This window comes from Amblyraja radiata, chromosome 10, assembly GCF_010909765.2.
Source record: "Amblyraja radiata isolate CabotCenter1 chromosome 10, sAmbRad1.1.pri, whole genome shotgun sequence".
NCBI classification, from domain to species: Eukaryota; Metazoa; Chordata; class Chondrichthyes; order Rajiformes; family Rajidae; genus Amblyraja; species Amblyraja radiata.
The window spans coordinates 68,582,099-68,598,201 of NC_045965.1; the positions used below are offsets into that span (position 1 = coordinate 68,582,099).

Genomic DNA, 16,103 nt, shown 5'->3' on the forward strand with positions numbered 1-16,103 from the left:
GAGGGATCTGGGAATAACTGTGCACAGTTCCATGAAAGTGGAATCTCATGTAGATAGGGTGGTAAAGAAAGCTTTTGGTGTGCTGGCCTTTATAAATCAGAGCATTGAGTATAGAAGTTGGGATGTAATGTTAAAATTGTACAAGGCATTGGTGAGGCCAATTCTGGAGTATGGTGTACAATTTTGGTCGCCTAATTATAGGAAGGATGTCAACAAAATAGAGAGAGTACAGAGGAGATTTACTAGAATGTTGCCTGGGTTTCAGCAACTAAGTTACAGAGAAAGGTTGAACAAGTTAGGGCTTTATTCTTTGGAGCGCAGAAGGTTAAGGGGGGACTTGATAGAGGTTTTTAAAATGATGAGAGGGATAGACAGAGTTGACGTGGAAAAGCTTTTCCCACTGAGAGTAGGGAAGATTCAAACAAGGGGACATGACTTGAGAATTAAGGGACTGAAGTTTAGGGGTAACATGAGGGGGAACTTCTTTACTCAGAGAGTGGTAGCTGTGTGGAATGAGCTTCCAGTGAAGGTGGTGGAGGCAGGTTCGTTTTTATCATTTAAAAATAAATTGGATAGTTATATGGATGGGAAAGGAATGGAGGGTTATGGTCTGAGCGCAGGTATATGGGACTAGGGGAGATTATGTGTTCGGCACGGACTAGAGGGGTCGAGATGGCCTGTTTCCGTGCTGTAATTGTTATATGGTTATATGGTAAGGGTAAAAAGACCCTAATGGGACTCATCTACCAGGCCCCCAAAAAGTAGCCTGGACATAGGGTGCAATTTGAATCAGGAGTTAAAATTGGCATGAAGCAAAGGTAATGCTGTGGTTGTTATGGGAGATTTCAACGTGCAGGTAGACTGGGAAAATCAGGTTGGTACTGGACCCCAAGAAAGGGACTTTGTAGAGTGCCTTTGTGATGGATTCTTAGAGCAGCTTGTATTGGAGCCTACCAGGGAGAAGGCAATTCTGGATTTAGTGTTATGTAATGAACCGGATTTGATGAAGGAACTTGAGGTTAATGAGCCATTAGGAGGTAGTGCCCATAATATGTTCAGGTTTAATCTACAATTGGAGAGGGGTGTCAGTGTTGCAGTTGAATAATAGGGACTATGGGGCCATGAGGGAGGAGCTGGCCAAAGTTGACTGGAAAGATACACCAGCAGGGATGACAGTGGAACAACAATGGCAAGCATTTCTAGGAATAATACAGAAGATGCAGGATCAGTTCATTCCTAGGAGGAAGAAAGATTCCAAGGAGAGTAAGGGGCGACCGTGGCTGACAAGGGACGTCAGGGACAGTATAAAAATTAAAAGAGAAGTACAACGTAGCAAAGACCTGAAGGAAATCCACATTAGGCAGGAAATGGTGTTGGGTAGACTGATGGGACTGAAGGCTGATAAATCCCCAGGGCCTGATGGTCTGCACCCCAGGGTACTTAAGGAAGTGGCTCTAGAAATCGTGGATGCATTGGTGATAATTTTCCAATGTTCTATAGACTCAGGATCAGTTCCTGTGGATTGGAGGGTAGCTAATGTTATCCCACTTGAAGAGGCAGGAGAGAGAAAACAGGGAATTATAGACCAGTTAGCCTGACATCGGTGTTGGGGAAGATGCTGGAGTCAATTATAAAAGATGAAGTTGCCACACATTTGGATAGCAGTAACAGGATCGGTCCGAGTCAGCATGGATTTACGAAGGGGAAATCATGCTTGACTAATCTACTGGAATTTTTTGAGGATGTAACTAGGAAAATGCACATGGGAGTCAGTGGATGTAGTGTACCTGGACTTTCAGAAAGCATTTGATAAGGTCCCACATAGATTAGTGGGCAAAATTAATGCACATGGTATTGGGGGTAGAGTGCTGACATGGATAGAAAATTGGTTGGCAGTCAGGAAACAAAGAGTAGGGATTAACGGGTCCCTTTCAGAATGGCAGGCAGTGACTAGTGGGGTACCGCAAGGCTCGGTGCCGGAGCCACAGCTATTTACAATATACATCAATGATTTGGATGAAGGGATTCAAAGTAACATTATCAAATTTGCAGATGACACAAAGCTGGGTGGCAGTGTGAACTGTGAGGAGGATGCTATGAGAATGCAGGGTGACTTGGACAGGTTGGGGGAGGTGGCAGATGCATAGCAGATGAAGTTTAATGTGGATAAATGTGAGGTTATCCACTTTGGTAGCAAAAACAGAAAGGCAGATTACTATGGCGTCAAGTTGGGAAAAGGGGGAGTACAACGGGATCTGGGGGTCCTTGTTCATCAGTCTATGAAAGTAAGCATGCAGGTACAGAAGGCAGTGAAGAAAGCAAATGGTATGTTGGCCTTTATAACAGGAGGAAGCGAGTATAGGAGCAAAGAGGTCCTTCTGCAGTTGTACAGAGCCCTAGTGAGACCACACCTGGCGTATTGTGTGCAGTTTTGGTCCACTAATTTGAGGATGGATATTCTTGCTATTGAGGAAGTGCAGCGTAAGTTTACAAGGTTAATTCCCGGGATGGCGGGACTGTTATATGCTGAGAGAATGGCGCGGCTGGGCTTGTACATTCTGGAGTTTAGAAGGATGAGAGGATATCTTATTGAAACATATAAGATTGTTAAGGGTTTGGACACGCTAGAGGCAGGAAACATGTACCTGATGTTGGGGGAGTCCAGAACCAGCGGCCACAGTTTAAGAATAAGGGGTAAGCCATTTAGAACGGAGACGAGGAAACACTTTTTCTCACAGAGAGTTGTGTGTCTGAGGAATTCTCTGCCTCAGAGGGCAGTGGAGGCCGGTTCTCTGGATACTTTCAAGAGAGAGCTAGATAGGGCTCTTAAAGATAGCGGAGTCAGTGGATACGGGGAGAAGGCAGGAATGGGATACTGATAGGGGATGATCAGCCATGATCACATTGAATGGCGGTGCTGGCTCGATGGGCCGAATGGCCTTCTCCTGCACCTATTGTCGATTATGATATATACTGCTTACTCTGAGCTTCAGTCGAAAAAGGAATTGCATTGCACCCCATGTAAACAAGAATAAACTAATCTAATTCTCGACAGCAATTTCACCGCAGAAGCTGAGGAGCCATCCCAAGTAATGCCATCTCTTAAAGACAATAAACGGATACAAGCTCTCCTCAGTTATGGTTGACATAAAGAATGCAGTTACATTATTTCAATAATTAGGGAAGCTACTGCTGAGAGCAAGGGAATATTTATCCCTTCAATCTCTGAGGCTGATCTGGTTGTTTTCCAGGCAAACACTAGCTGCCAGATTTTCAGCACACCTCAAATATCATAACGAAGGACAAACAATAAAAATTTAGAATTAAATACCAGACATTTTCTATGGACCATGGCAAATCTCAATCCCAAATTTATGCAGAAATAAATAGGGGCTTAAAACTAGTTATTAAAGAACATCTCCACGTTTAAAAATAAAAAATAAAATGTCAATTTGGAAACCAACTTAAACTTAGAGCAAATATAATGCCAGCATGGAAAATCTTAGATTGGTCGAGTCAGATAGCAAATAAGGTTAAATAGGGATTTAGTGGTTCATAGATCAGCTGGAAAGTTGGACAATGTGTTGTAAATTCAGATAAGTGTGCAGTAATGCACTTTGGGAGGTCAAATCTTGGTAGGACACAAGTTGAAAGGCAGCTATCTTAGGAGTACTGATCTATAGAAGGGCCTTTGTGTGCAATTCCATACCTCACTGAAAGCAGCAACAGCGAATGCAGCACTTGGTGTGCTTACCATCATAGGCTTGGCCATTGAGCACAAGAATCGGCATGTCATGCTGCAGCTAAACAAATCATTGGACACACTTGGAGCACTGTGTACAAATCTGGTTGCCACACCACAGGAAGGATGTGGAAATAGAGAAAGTGCAGAATAGATTCACCAGGATATAGCTTGCAACAGAGGCATATTAGAAAGATGAGGCACCGAAATAGGACAGCCATTTTCCCCAGCACACAGGTCTAGAACTAGAGGGCACACGTTCAAGAAGAGAAGAGTCAAGAATGTTTTATTGTCATAAGTCCCGGACGGGACAATGAAATTCTTACTTGCAGCAGCACATTTCACACTGGTGATGAACAGGCTGCCAGAGATGGCAGTAGAGGTGAAATGTTTAAGAAAGAACTGCAGATGCTGGAAAAATCAAAGTTGACAAAAAATGCTGGAGATACTCAGCGGGTGAGGCAGCATGAATGGAGCGAAGGAAATAGGCAACATTTCGGGTCGAGACTGATGTGAGGGTGGGGGGGAGAAGAAGAAGGAAGAGGTGGAGCCAGTGGGCTGAGGAAGAGCTGAGAAGGGTAGGAGAAAGTAGGGACCACCTGAAATTAGAGAAGTCAATGTTCATACCGCTGGGGTGCAAACTGCCCAAGCGAAATATGAGGTGCTGCTCCTCCAATTTCCAGTGGTCCTCACTCTGGCCATGGAGGAGGCCCAGGACAGAAAGGTCAGATTCGGAATGGGAGGTGGAGGGATGGTTAAAATGGATAAATATCAGCACGAGACGAAAGATGGGCCAAAATAACCCGTTTCTGTGCTATACAGTTTTCTGAATCAAGAAAGTGTGAACAAAGTTGGACAATTCCAAGGAGAGTGAACAAGTGATATATTATTGTTCAATTTTATGTTGCAATTTCTTTGACAAAGCTTCAATGTTTTATCGGCCAGGGTTTCCTGTTGTATGACATAAAGAGCTTACCTGAAGCTGGAGATTTGTGTACACAGATCTCATCCACATTCGTCCCAATGCAAAATTTGCACCCAGGCACCTGCCTCTGCAGCTGCACACATTCTGTGGCATTTATAGAATTCACTAAATCCACCCGATTCACATCAGTCATTGGTGCTTTCTGGATTTCCCTCGTGCTTTCAGAGATTTCCAAAGTCACTTGTCCTTCCACTAAATCATCAACAGGCAATGAGGGCGGTTTCATCTGCAGACTGTCTGAGTTTTCAATTTTAGCCACACAACTGGCAGGAGGTGACAGAATTTGTGGTACATCAACATCTTCATCTTCCGGGATGGGATTATACCATATCTCCCCCTCATCATCGGCATCATTTTCTTCACTATGATCCATAGTAACCTTTGCAGCAATTTTGTGGTCGTTTGGTTGGGCAGACTCAGGAGGCAAAATTGCAGGCTGCTGTCTTTCTTGCAAGGGGCTTGGAACAGTCACATGGTTTGTTAGCTCTAATGATACAGGAGCATTGGACTCTTCATTCAAAAAAGGGCTCAGAGTGCTCTGCTGTAACCAGTTTCTTTTCTTGGACACAGTGATGTTGTTTATGTGTGGCCTGTAGTCATTGATCTTGTTAGCTTCACTGGCTTTCAATTCTCTTCTGATTTTTGAAGGGGTGTGTACATTTTCAATGAAATCTGTAATCAGGAGGGGGAAATTTGCTCAGTGAAAACATCAGAATATTTACAAAGATTCAAAACAGTAATTTAATGCTTGCAATTCATAACGTTTACTGAAATTAAAACATTTAACTACCGTGCCCTCCATAATGTTTGGGACAAAGATCTGTCATTTATTTATTTGCCTGTACTCCACAATTTGAGATTTGTAATAGAAAAAAAATCACATGTGCTTAAAGTGAATATTGTCAGATTTTTAATAAAGGCCAGTTTTATACATTTTGGTTTCACCATATAGAAATTAGAGCAGTGTTTATACATAGTCCCCCCATTTCAGGGCACCATAATATTTGCGACAGCAATGTCATGTAAATGAAAGTAGTCATGTTTAGTATTTTGTTGCATATCCTTTGCATGCACTTGACTGCTTGAAGTCTGCGATTCATGGACATCACCAGTTGCTGGGTGTCTTCTCTGGTGATGCTCTGCCAGGCCTGTATTGCAGCCATCTTTAGCTTATGCTTGTTTTGGGGGCTAGTCCCCTTCAGTTTTCTCTTCAGCATATAAAAGGCATGCTCAATTAGGTTCAGGTCGGGGGATTGACTTGGCCAGTCAAGAATTTACCATTTTTTAAGCTTTGAAAACCTCCTTTGTTGCTTTAGCAGTATGTTTGGGATCATTGTCTTGCTGTAGAATGAACTGCCGGCCAATGTGTTTTGAGGAATTTGGTTGAACGTGAGCAGTTAGGAAGTGATTATACATTTCAGAATTCATTATGCTACTACCATCAGCAGTTGTATCATCAATGAAGATAAGTGAGGTAGTACCTTCAGCAGCCATACATGCCCTGGCAATAACACCCCCACCACCATGTTTCACAGATGAGGTGGTATGCTTTGGATCTTGGGCAGTTCTCTCCTCCACACTTTGCTCTTACCATCATTCTGATACAAGTTAATCTTCGTCTCATCTGTCCACAAGACCTTTTTCCAGAACTGTGGCTGCTCTTTTAAGTACTTCTTGGCAAATTGTAACCTGGCCATCTTATTTTTGCAACTAACCAGTGGTTTGCATCTTGCAGTGCAGGCTCTATGCCTGTTCATTAAGTCTTCTGCGGACAGTGGTTATTGACAAATCCACACCGGACTCCTAAAGAATGTTTCTGATCTGACGGACAGGTGTTTGGGGATTTTTCTTTATTATAGCGAGAATTCTTCTGTTATCAGCTGCGGAGGTCTTCCTTAGCCTGCCAGTTCCTTTGCGATTAGTAAGCTCACCAGTGCTCTCCTTCTTAATGATGTTCCAAACAGTTGATTTTGGTAAGCCCGAGGTTTGGCTGATGTCTCTAACAGTTTTATTCTTGTTTCTCAGTCTCATAATGGCTTCTTTGACTTTCATTGGCACAACTTAGGTCCTCATGTTGATAAACAGAAATAAAAGAAACCAAAATGTATAAAAATGGCCTTTAACAAAATCTGACAGTGTGCACGTTAACCACATGTGATTTTTTCTATTACAAATCTCAAATTGTGGCGTAAAGAGGCAAATAAATAAGTGATGTATCTTTGTCCCAAACATTATGGAGGGCACTGTACATACTGTATGGAATTAGATTGCCGATAGGCACGGGTTACAACTGATGAACAGAAGTATTTTGACAAATAACAGTATTTTGAACTGTTGCATACTTATGGAAATTCCATACCCAAATCTAATTACTTCTCTTCATGTCATTACCCTCAAGACTTGGGAATTGTTACAACAATCCAATTTTATTTGCAATCAAATGAAAGTGCTTATTTTAAAGAAAGAAACCATATGGTTCTCAAAATATTTGGGCCTTTGCCACAGCTGGCTTCTGTAGCCTACATTTGAACAATTCATGGAACGAGTTCAGGCCGAGACAGAAGAAACTGCAGATGCTGGAGTATTTAACAAAACAAAGTGCTGGAGAAATTCAGTGGGTGAGACAGCTTCTGTGGAGGGAATGGCAGACAATGTTTCAGGTCGGGACCCTTCTTCACAGTCTGAAGAAAGGCCCCGACCCAAAGTGTTGCCTATCCATTCCCTCCACTGATGCTGCCTGACCTGCTGAGTTCCTTCAACAGTCTTGCACTACTTCAAGCCCTTCAACTGATGGGTAAAACGCAAATCTAGCAAATAATCCGCTTGCTCTGGGCTATCAAGGCAATTTAAGGCTGCCATGTTCTGCATAAACAGAGTCAAATCACCTTGACAAAAATCTGTTTACATCCATTCTTCTTTGCGTGGCTGACTATACCACATAATGCTGCCTTCTAGGCAAATACTTTCACAGGAATGCAATGTCACAAAACACATAAGTGCTGCAACACTTTGGTATATTACTATTTTTTAGGCAAGACAACTCACACAAGCACGTTTATGCTTGCACTACATTCCAGTAGAATCCAGATAAGATTCTTTCCCAATGCTGATATTATCAGGTATATTTTACCAAGCATATACTTAGTTCAGAAATTAACCCACAATTGAACCATTCTGACTGGAAATAACCTCTTAACAGTGCATGCTAGCTCGTCAGTGGATGGCATGTTTTTCATTCATATACGTGTCTGCACAAGCAAGCTGGTAATACAAAACAATTATCAGTAATCAAAGTTTTGCTTCAAATCAACCTGGCTCGCATGCAATACGATGTTGATATGATAACCTATAAAATGTAAATGCTTTTCAAATACTCAGAGTCCTGCTTTCAGAGTCCTGTTAACTAACCTCCATTGTCAAAGTATACTGAATACTGTGTTGATAGCACTAAAAACAATCATTTTCATACTACTATATTTTCCTGTGCTTAATTAACCGTAAAGTAGCACCCATTTACAAATAACCATACTGCTTTGAGGTAGCAAAATATGAGGTGCCTATAATCAAACACTCTTGGCAAGCAAATTTCTCACAATTACACTCATTTCCATCAATGCTCTCACTTTTATAGACCTGCATTTAACAAAAACTATTTTGCAGTCAGCCAGAAGACCAAGAGATTCTTTTGATTAAAACGACCCAAGAACACTAATTAAAGATTAAATAGAAAGGAGGTCAGTACAGACAAAAGCCAAAAATTAATGTCCCTTAAGAGTTTAATAGCATTTAAAATAGAAACTTGCACTCTCTTTTGAATTTAAGAGTATGAAATACTGTCTATGATAAACAGAAAAATATCATAGGGTTGGGAACCTTTCAGAAGCAGAAAAAAGTACAAGCAATTAAAAAAAAATTTAAAAACAATATTTTCCAAATCTCTGTAAGGAGATGTATTGGAGGTTTAGAGCGATTAATATGGCACCATTGCCTAAATACAAAACAGATTGACTAGTTACAAGCTAGTCAGCCAAACACTGATAGCGATTAACTTCAGTATCACAATCATTTTAAAAGGCACAGGTTCATTGAGGCGAGTCAGAAAGGACAAGGATAAATTGCGTGTAGTGACCAGAATTATTTGAGAGATGCATCAAGGTCACTAAGGACATTCTGTTTTATGTTGTCTACATGGATGTTAGGAAAGCCTTTGAAACGTTCCACATGTAGACCATTTAAAAAACCTAGTCCTCATGCAGTTCAAAGGAAAGCTGCAAGCCGGAACCACAATTGGCTGTGGCAGGAAGTCAAAAATGATGGCCAGGTGATTTTGTGTAGGTGGGCTGCTTGCTATGGTGTTCTGCTAAGATCAGGACTACATACCTTACTTATGAAAGTAGATATTGATGCCTGGATTCAATCTAAGGATCACAATTTAGCAGTATATGGACAAAACCAAATGTAACTGTAGAGTTGATGGAAAAAAATGCACTGCAGGATTGGCAAAAGGAATTCATTCAGCAGCGCATTCAGGGAGGTCAAAGGGACAAAGAATTCCTTAATAGGTGGTGCAGGAGTCCAGATTAAAAATTGGAAATTATTGCAATGCCTAGGAAATTGTTGCACAACTTCTATCAAATGTGTCTTTTGACCATAACTACACCAATGTTGTTTGGACAATGTGAAAATATCAGTAGGTGAGTGTTTGAGCATCTAGATTATGTTACATTTATTAGGTGTTCCACAGGACCACATATACTATGTTGATAACATTGTTGGGAAGATAAGAGCTAAAACACACTTCCAGGTGCAATTCAGTTGCCACAAGTGAGGTGGCAAGTTATTTACATACACACCCGCTGCATTTTGTAAAGTATCTCAATGAATAAATGCTAGTGGATGCACAAGAGACTGCAGATGCTGGAATTCCAAGCAAGAAACAAACTGCTGGAGGATTTGCCCCATGCCTCTCTACTACCCATCTCCACCTTCTACTATGAAGAAGGAATCCCACACAACACCTATGCCTCCACAGATGTTACCTGTCCCACCAAGCTTCTCCAACAAATTATGTACTCGCTAGACAAGTGAATATTTTGAATCTGATCTAATCATAATTTCCAATTGTTGATAAAAAGGAAATATTTTTCTTGAATGTATAAAACATATTAATGCAAGAATTAAAGTACTCGGCTTGACCTTGCCTTTTAATCATCTACAACTGCAAGCTCCTAGTTTACACCTATCTGAGTTTTTAGGACGATGCTTTCAGCCAGGTACTTCCTAATATCAGTTTCACAGGAGCCAAATGCTTTATTAAAATCCATTACCCAAACATTGTGCCATTTCTCCTGTCCAATTTACACTTCTAGATTGTGTCGAGGGAAGGAGAAAGCAGTTAGGGAGGGGGGTGAAGGAGGGAATTTGTGCCTCGAGGCTTAAGACAAGTAATTTAACGAACACATACATTCACCAAAGAAACCTCCACAAAATATTCCACATACCGGAGTCAACAGACCATGTTCATGTCTGGAATCAGTGCCCAAGGCTAGCAATTCCTCTCATGACCAGTCTTTAGTACTGAAGTAACTGTCAAACTTCCTAACAGCATTTTTAATTTATCTTGAAAGTAAATTTCACAAGATCTAAAAACAGAATTCCATAGTTGCAATTAAAGGTTACATTTTAATGGTTCACATATTTCTTCCCAAACATGCTTGTGATGTTTGAAATTTGACTTTCAAAAGCCTAATTTCAAAAATCAGAAAAAACAAAGTTTAGAGAATAAAAACTTTTGGGTCAATATAATTAACCTATGGAAGCCCAATAAATAAAAATATTATTTGTCAATAGTTTTGCTTCTGGTTTCTTAGTGCCACAATGGGTATTTTCCTTAAATGCAAGTCACGAAGTCACCAAATTGATGTTACAATTTTTCTCCAAAGACCCTGCTTGATTCAAATGTTTACAATTTTAGATTTAAGTTCCGTAGTGTGCCATTTACTGCCCTATTCATGTAGAGATAACAGAACAGAAACAAGCCCTTCAGCCCACAATGTCTCTACCAAACATGATGCCTAAACCAACTCCTATCAGCCTCCACATGACCGATATCCCTCTATTTCAATGAGCCTATCCAAAAATCACCAAGTGCCACAATCGTATAAGCCTTAACCACCCCACCCCACCCCCTCCCTGGGCCACATTCCAGGCCCACACCACCTTTACAAAAAACTTACCCCACGCATCTCCTTTAGACTATTCCCCTGACAAAGCTATGGTCTCGAATATTTGATTTTTCCATTCTTGGAAAAGGTTCTGACTCTATCCTACCTATGCCTCTCATACACCTATCAGGTCTCCTTGCAATCTCTGGCATTCTAGACAAAACAATACAAGACTGTCCAATCTTTTCCTGTAACTAATACATCCTAACCCATGCATCAATCTGGCAAACCTCTGCACCCTTTCCAAAGCTTCCACGTCCTTCCTGTAATGGGGTAACCAGAACTGCAAGCAATACTCCAAATACCACCTAACCAAAGTCCTATAAAGCTACATCACGATTTCCTGGCTCCTGTACACAACAATTGCTGAAAATAGGAAATGGTAATATAATATCACACTGCATGTATCTACCTCATTCAACTCTGACACTAGTTGCCACTGACCATGCTGCACGTTGGGGAATGATGATTAAACAAAGAATAAAATGGTAAGAACCTAATTAGAAATCCAAATCAATATAATTAATGTTTAGCAAAGAAGAATGGTATTGTAGAGCCTTGCATAATACCACAGTATTTAGAAGCCAATTCAAACAAAACAAGTTACTGCATCTGATTGGAACAACATAGATAGGTGCCAGAATTTGCTAAGAGTTTTCCCCCACAACTCCAGTACTACTACGGACAGTCAATAGAGTCCCTCCAGAAGAGAAGTGGCACAAGTTCTAATTAAAGAATTCCATCAGCACACCAACTTTCCTACATTTTCCCTTCTGCTCAGGAATGTTCCAAAATACAAGTTAGTCTATTTAAGAGCTGAGAAAATATTTTCACTCAAAAGTTGAAGCTTTTCATCCATTATGCTCTCAGGAGCAGGGTCTTTGAATATCTGTAAGACAGAGTTAGATAGAATGCTGATACACCAAGGGATGGACTGCTTCTGGAGCAGTTGGGAGTAGACTGGAATGTAGAGTTGTTGTTAGGATCAGATCAGCCATGACTTATTGAATGATGGAGCATACTCGAGGGGCAAAATGGCTTTCTCATAGTCCTTATTGGTATGCAGGAAACCAGCAGTCAAACAGACATCTGGCCATCAACAGCACACCATTACTTGTTTAGCAAAACATTCTCAAAGCACAATATTTCATCGCTGCACTCAAAGAAAACATTAGCACCTCAATCAACTTCTACTAAAAGGGGAAAACAAACAGGTCTCACATTTGAAGTATTTTAGATTAGATTAGATTAGATTCGTTTATTGTCATTCAGACCTTTCGGTCTGAACGAAATTTTGTTTCCCTGCAGTCATACATATAATTTAAAAAATGACAAAAACACACAATCAACACAAATTTAACATCCACCACAGTGAGTTCACCAAACACCTCCTCACTGTGGTGGAAGGCAAAATCTTAAAGTATTTAGAATACTTTTCAACCACATTCAATCAATTCCATTTAATGCCAGACATTTCTACATCCATGTCCAACCATAATCACATGCTCAGATTAATTTTAAAATTTTGAAACTTTATTCCAAGTTTTGACCTTGTATGTGCCACCAAGCCCATCAGCCTGCCCTACGTTCAATATAATCTACGGAGAGAAGGAATGGGTGGCGTTTCTTCAGTCTGAAGAAGAGTCTCGACCTGAAAGGTCACCCATTCCTTCTCTCCAGAGATGCTGCCTAACCCGCTGAATTACTCCAGCATTGTGTCTACCTTAGACTTAAACCAGCATCTGCAATTCTTTCCTGCACCTTCAATATGATCTATGATGGTCTCAAATTCTTCTGTGCCCATTTGCCATAACCCAATTTTTTCATTTAATTTACCCCAATATTATGATTGACGTAAATTAAGGTTAATAAAACGACAACATTTAAGAGACGTCTGAAGAAGGGTTTCCGCCCGAAACGTTGCCTATTTCCTTCGCTCCATAGATGCTGCTGCACCCGCTGAGTTTCTCCAGCATTTTTGTGTACCTTCGATTTTCCAGCATCTGCAGTTCCTTCTTAAACATTTAAGAGACATCTGGACACGTGGATAGGAAAGGTCCAGATTGATTCGAGCCAAAAGCAAGTTAATTGGATGAGTTTAGATAGATGGGGTACCTTGGTCAGCATGGATGAGTTGTGCAGAAGGGTCTGCTGCCTTGCTGCATGAGTAACATAACTATTAAAGCAATGCTGCTATTAAAACTTGTGGATTAACAAAATTACAAGACTAACCATTTAAAGATAATGTGGAGTTCCAGAAAATGTCTGCGCTATTTGTCAGATATGTAAAGAATGTATCAAAGATGCATTCACTAGGGTACGGACTGGAATCTACGTATCAGGGAAGCAATATCAGCACATGTCACTGACCTTTAACAAATATTTTACTTGTAGTTTCCAATTAATAACCTACCATAAGTATGCAACAAATTCAAAAATTAACTCCATACAGCACTTACAATATGAATTGCCAACCAAATGCAAATACCTACTTTGTTAACCTTGGTCAAAGGGTTGACCAAATATTGCATTCATAAAGTTAATGTTGTGAGTGTTAGTAGTAGTCTTGACAATTCAGACACATTATTAAAGAAAGAACCACCACCAGCACTGTACATCAAATCAGTAAAAGACCAGATGGCAGAATTCCACTTCCAGACAGCCTATTCTGGAGAACAAGACACCAGGTGGATGTGTTAAGACAAAACCATGCACAAGTCCCAGTGAAGGAGTGAACCAGCTGCCAAAGCAACTGCCTACCTGTCAGCAAAACCCTTTGGCTGGTAGGGGACGATGCTGTTTTGTTTCCTTGCACTCTGACAGCAACAGGGAAACTTGCCTTCTGCGCTTCTTCTGCTTTGCCGATTGCCTGAGCTGGCAATGAAGCAGAGGGCACACTGACTTTTACAGACCCACTAATGCGCTCTTTCATCTCCATGGACAGCATGCGCCCTCTGTGCATCCATTCTTGCATTTTGTTGACCGTCACTGCAGGTGGTTTTAAGGAGCACCCCTGCCTACCGTCCTGCTCGTCAGCTGAACACCTCAACTTAGCAACTTTACAGCTAGCGTCGCCCAACATTGAGCCGCTTTCCGGGGGCTGAGCTACATGATCCTCCGCGCACTCGGAAGCCTCGGCTGCGGGGACATGGTGGTGGAGAAGGGAGCAGCCAGCCTGGCCCTGGGGGCAAAGCCCCTCCACACCCTGGCAGCAACCCCTGGGCTCGGCCACAAGCAGAGAGACGTAGTCTATGACCCCGTCACTCACTGACCGCTGCAGAGGGGGTCTGAGGGGAGCCGGCGGGCCGGGGCTGGCGTGTTCGCTCCGGCGGGGAGGCGGCGGGGAAGTGGTGGTCGAGGCCCGGCCTGGCGAGGGTGCGCGGCCGGTGTCCCGGTGGGGGATGTCCACGGGCAGGTCGTGCATGGCGTGTATCAGCAGGTAATAGGCTTCATGCAGCCGGCTCCTCAGCCTCTCCTTCTCCCGGGCGCTCTCCTCCTGCTGCTGCTGCTGCTGCCCGCTGCCGCCCGGGGAAGCGGCCGAGACGGCCACCACCACGACCCCAGCCCCGGCCCCGACCTCCGCCCGCTGCCCCTCGCAGCCCCGCGGCTGCTGGTTGTCGTAGTAGTCGCCGCCATCGTCGTCGTCGTCCGGGGACGGCGGGGCAGCCACCTGCGACAACCCGGGGCTCGGCAGCTCTCGGCCGGCCAGGCCCGCACCCACGCCTGGCCGCTCATCCTCTCCTCCGCCTGGCACCGGGGAATCCCGGCTGCTGCCCCCCGAACCAACCCCCCCGGGCCCGGCCTGGAGCTGCTGGTGCTGGTGCTGGTGCTGGTGGTGTTGGTGCTGTTGTTGTCGCCGCCGCCGCTGGTGAAGAAGCTTGGCTTTACCTTCGTGGCTCCTAGAGCCGCCGCCGCTCGCCGTCTTCTTGGGCTTCTTCCCCCTCAGCTTGGCGAACAATGTCCGGCGTAAGGGATCGGCCATCCCTGCTCGGTAACCTACAGCCCCAACTACCTTTCCTAACCAAAAAAAATAAAAAATAAAAAATCACGACCGCTGGCGGTGATGATGATGATGGTGGTGGTGGTGGTTGTTGTTATGGTGGCGGCCGGAGCGGCGGCACCCCCCCACCTTCCCTCAGCGCGCCCCTGCGCGCACTGCCCGCCGCTGCCGCTCGACCTTGCTCTTCACTCTGCCCGGCGCCTTCCGCGCACGCGTCAGCCATGCTCGAGCCGCGGCTCGCGACTGCAGCGCACAACCGCCGCGGCGGCGCGAGGAGGCAAAGCGGGCGGGAAACCGACCCCCTCCCCCTCCTCCCTCTCCGGGCCAATGGGGAGTGGGGCCTTGCTGGGGTGGGGGGGGCAGCGGCGGCGGCGGCGACTGCGCAGGTGTGGCAGGTGGAGGGATTCGACCCGCCCCCCTTCAACACACCTGAACCCCCCCCACCCCCCTACCTGGGACAGCGGACAGGTGAGTCCTAGTCCTGAAACGTCACCCATTCCTTCTCTCCACAGATGCTGCCTGACCCACTGAGTAACTCCAGCCGTTTGCGTCCACCATCGATTTAAACCACCATCTGCACTTCTCTCCTACACACGGTGAGTCCTTGTCACAAGTTCACAGGATCCAGGACTATAATGTGGACATACATAGACAATAGGTGCAGGCGTAGGCCTTTCCGGCCCTTCGAGCCAGCGCCGCCATACAATATGATCATGGTGGATCATCCAAAATCAGTACTCCGTTCCAGCTTTTTCCTCATATCTCTTGATTCCGTTACCCCTAAGAGCTAAATCTTAAAGGCCTGTCCCACTTGGCCGTCATTTACGTGACAGGCCGGTAGTGACTGACGCACAACCGTTGCGCGTGTCATCATGCGTCCGCACAGCCGTCTGGAGCGCGTGACGTCATTTGAAGATAGACACAAAATGTAGGAGTAATTCAGCGGACCGGACGGCAGCATCTCTGGAGAGAAGTAATGGATGATGTTTCGGGTCGAGATTCTTCTTCAGTCTAAAGAAGGGTCTCAACCCGAAATGTCACCCATTGCTTCTCTCCTGAGATGCTGCCGGTCCCGTTGAGTTACTCCAGCATTTTGTGTCTATCTCCAATCGTCTTGGCCCCGCTCTGGGAGTAGGAGTGAGGGCGGATCCG

General features: G+C 43.8%; 1 protein-coding gene across 1 annotated transcript in view; it reads right to left on the bottom strand.

Annotated features, from left to right (window-relative positions):
* The window catches only part of syde2 (synapse defective Rho GTPase homolog 2), an 88,016-nt gene extending 72,844 nt beyond the window's left edge, over positions 1–15,172 (bottom strand). Inside the window, exons 1-2 of the mRNA XM_033029096.1 lie at positions 13,712–15,172; positions 4,719–5,399 (exon numbers count right to left, since the gene is read on the bottom strand). Coding sequence (XP_032884987.1) covers positions 4,719–5,399; positions 13,712–14,933 — 1,903 coding nt within the window. The 5' untranslated portion in view covers positions 14,934–15,172. The remainder of the gene's footprint in view (positions 1–4,718; positions 5,400–13,711) is intronic.
* Positions 15,173–16,103: the final 931 nt, after the last annotated feature.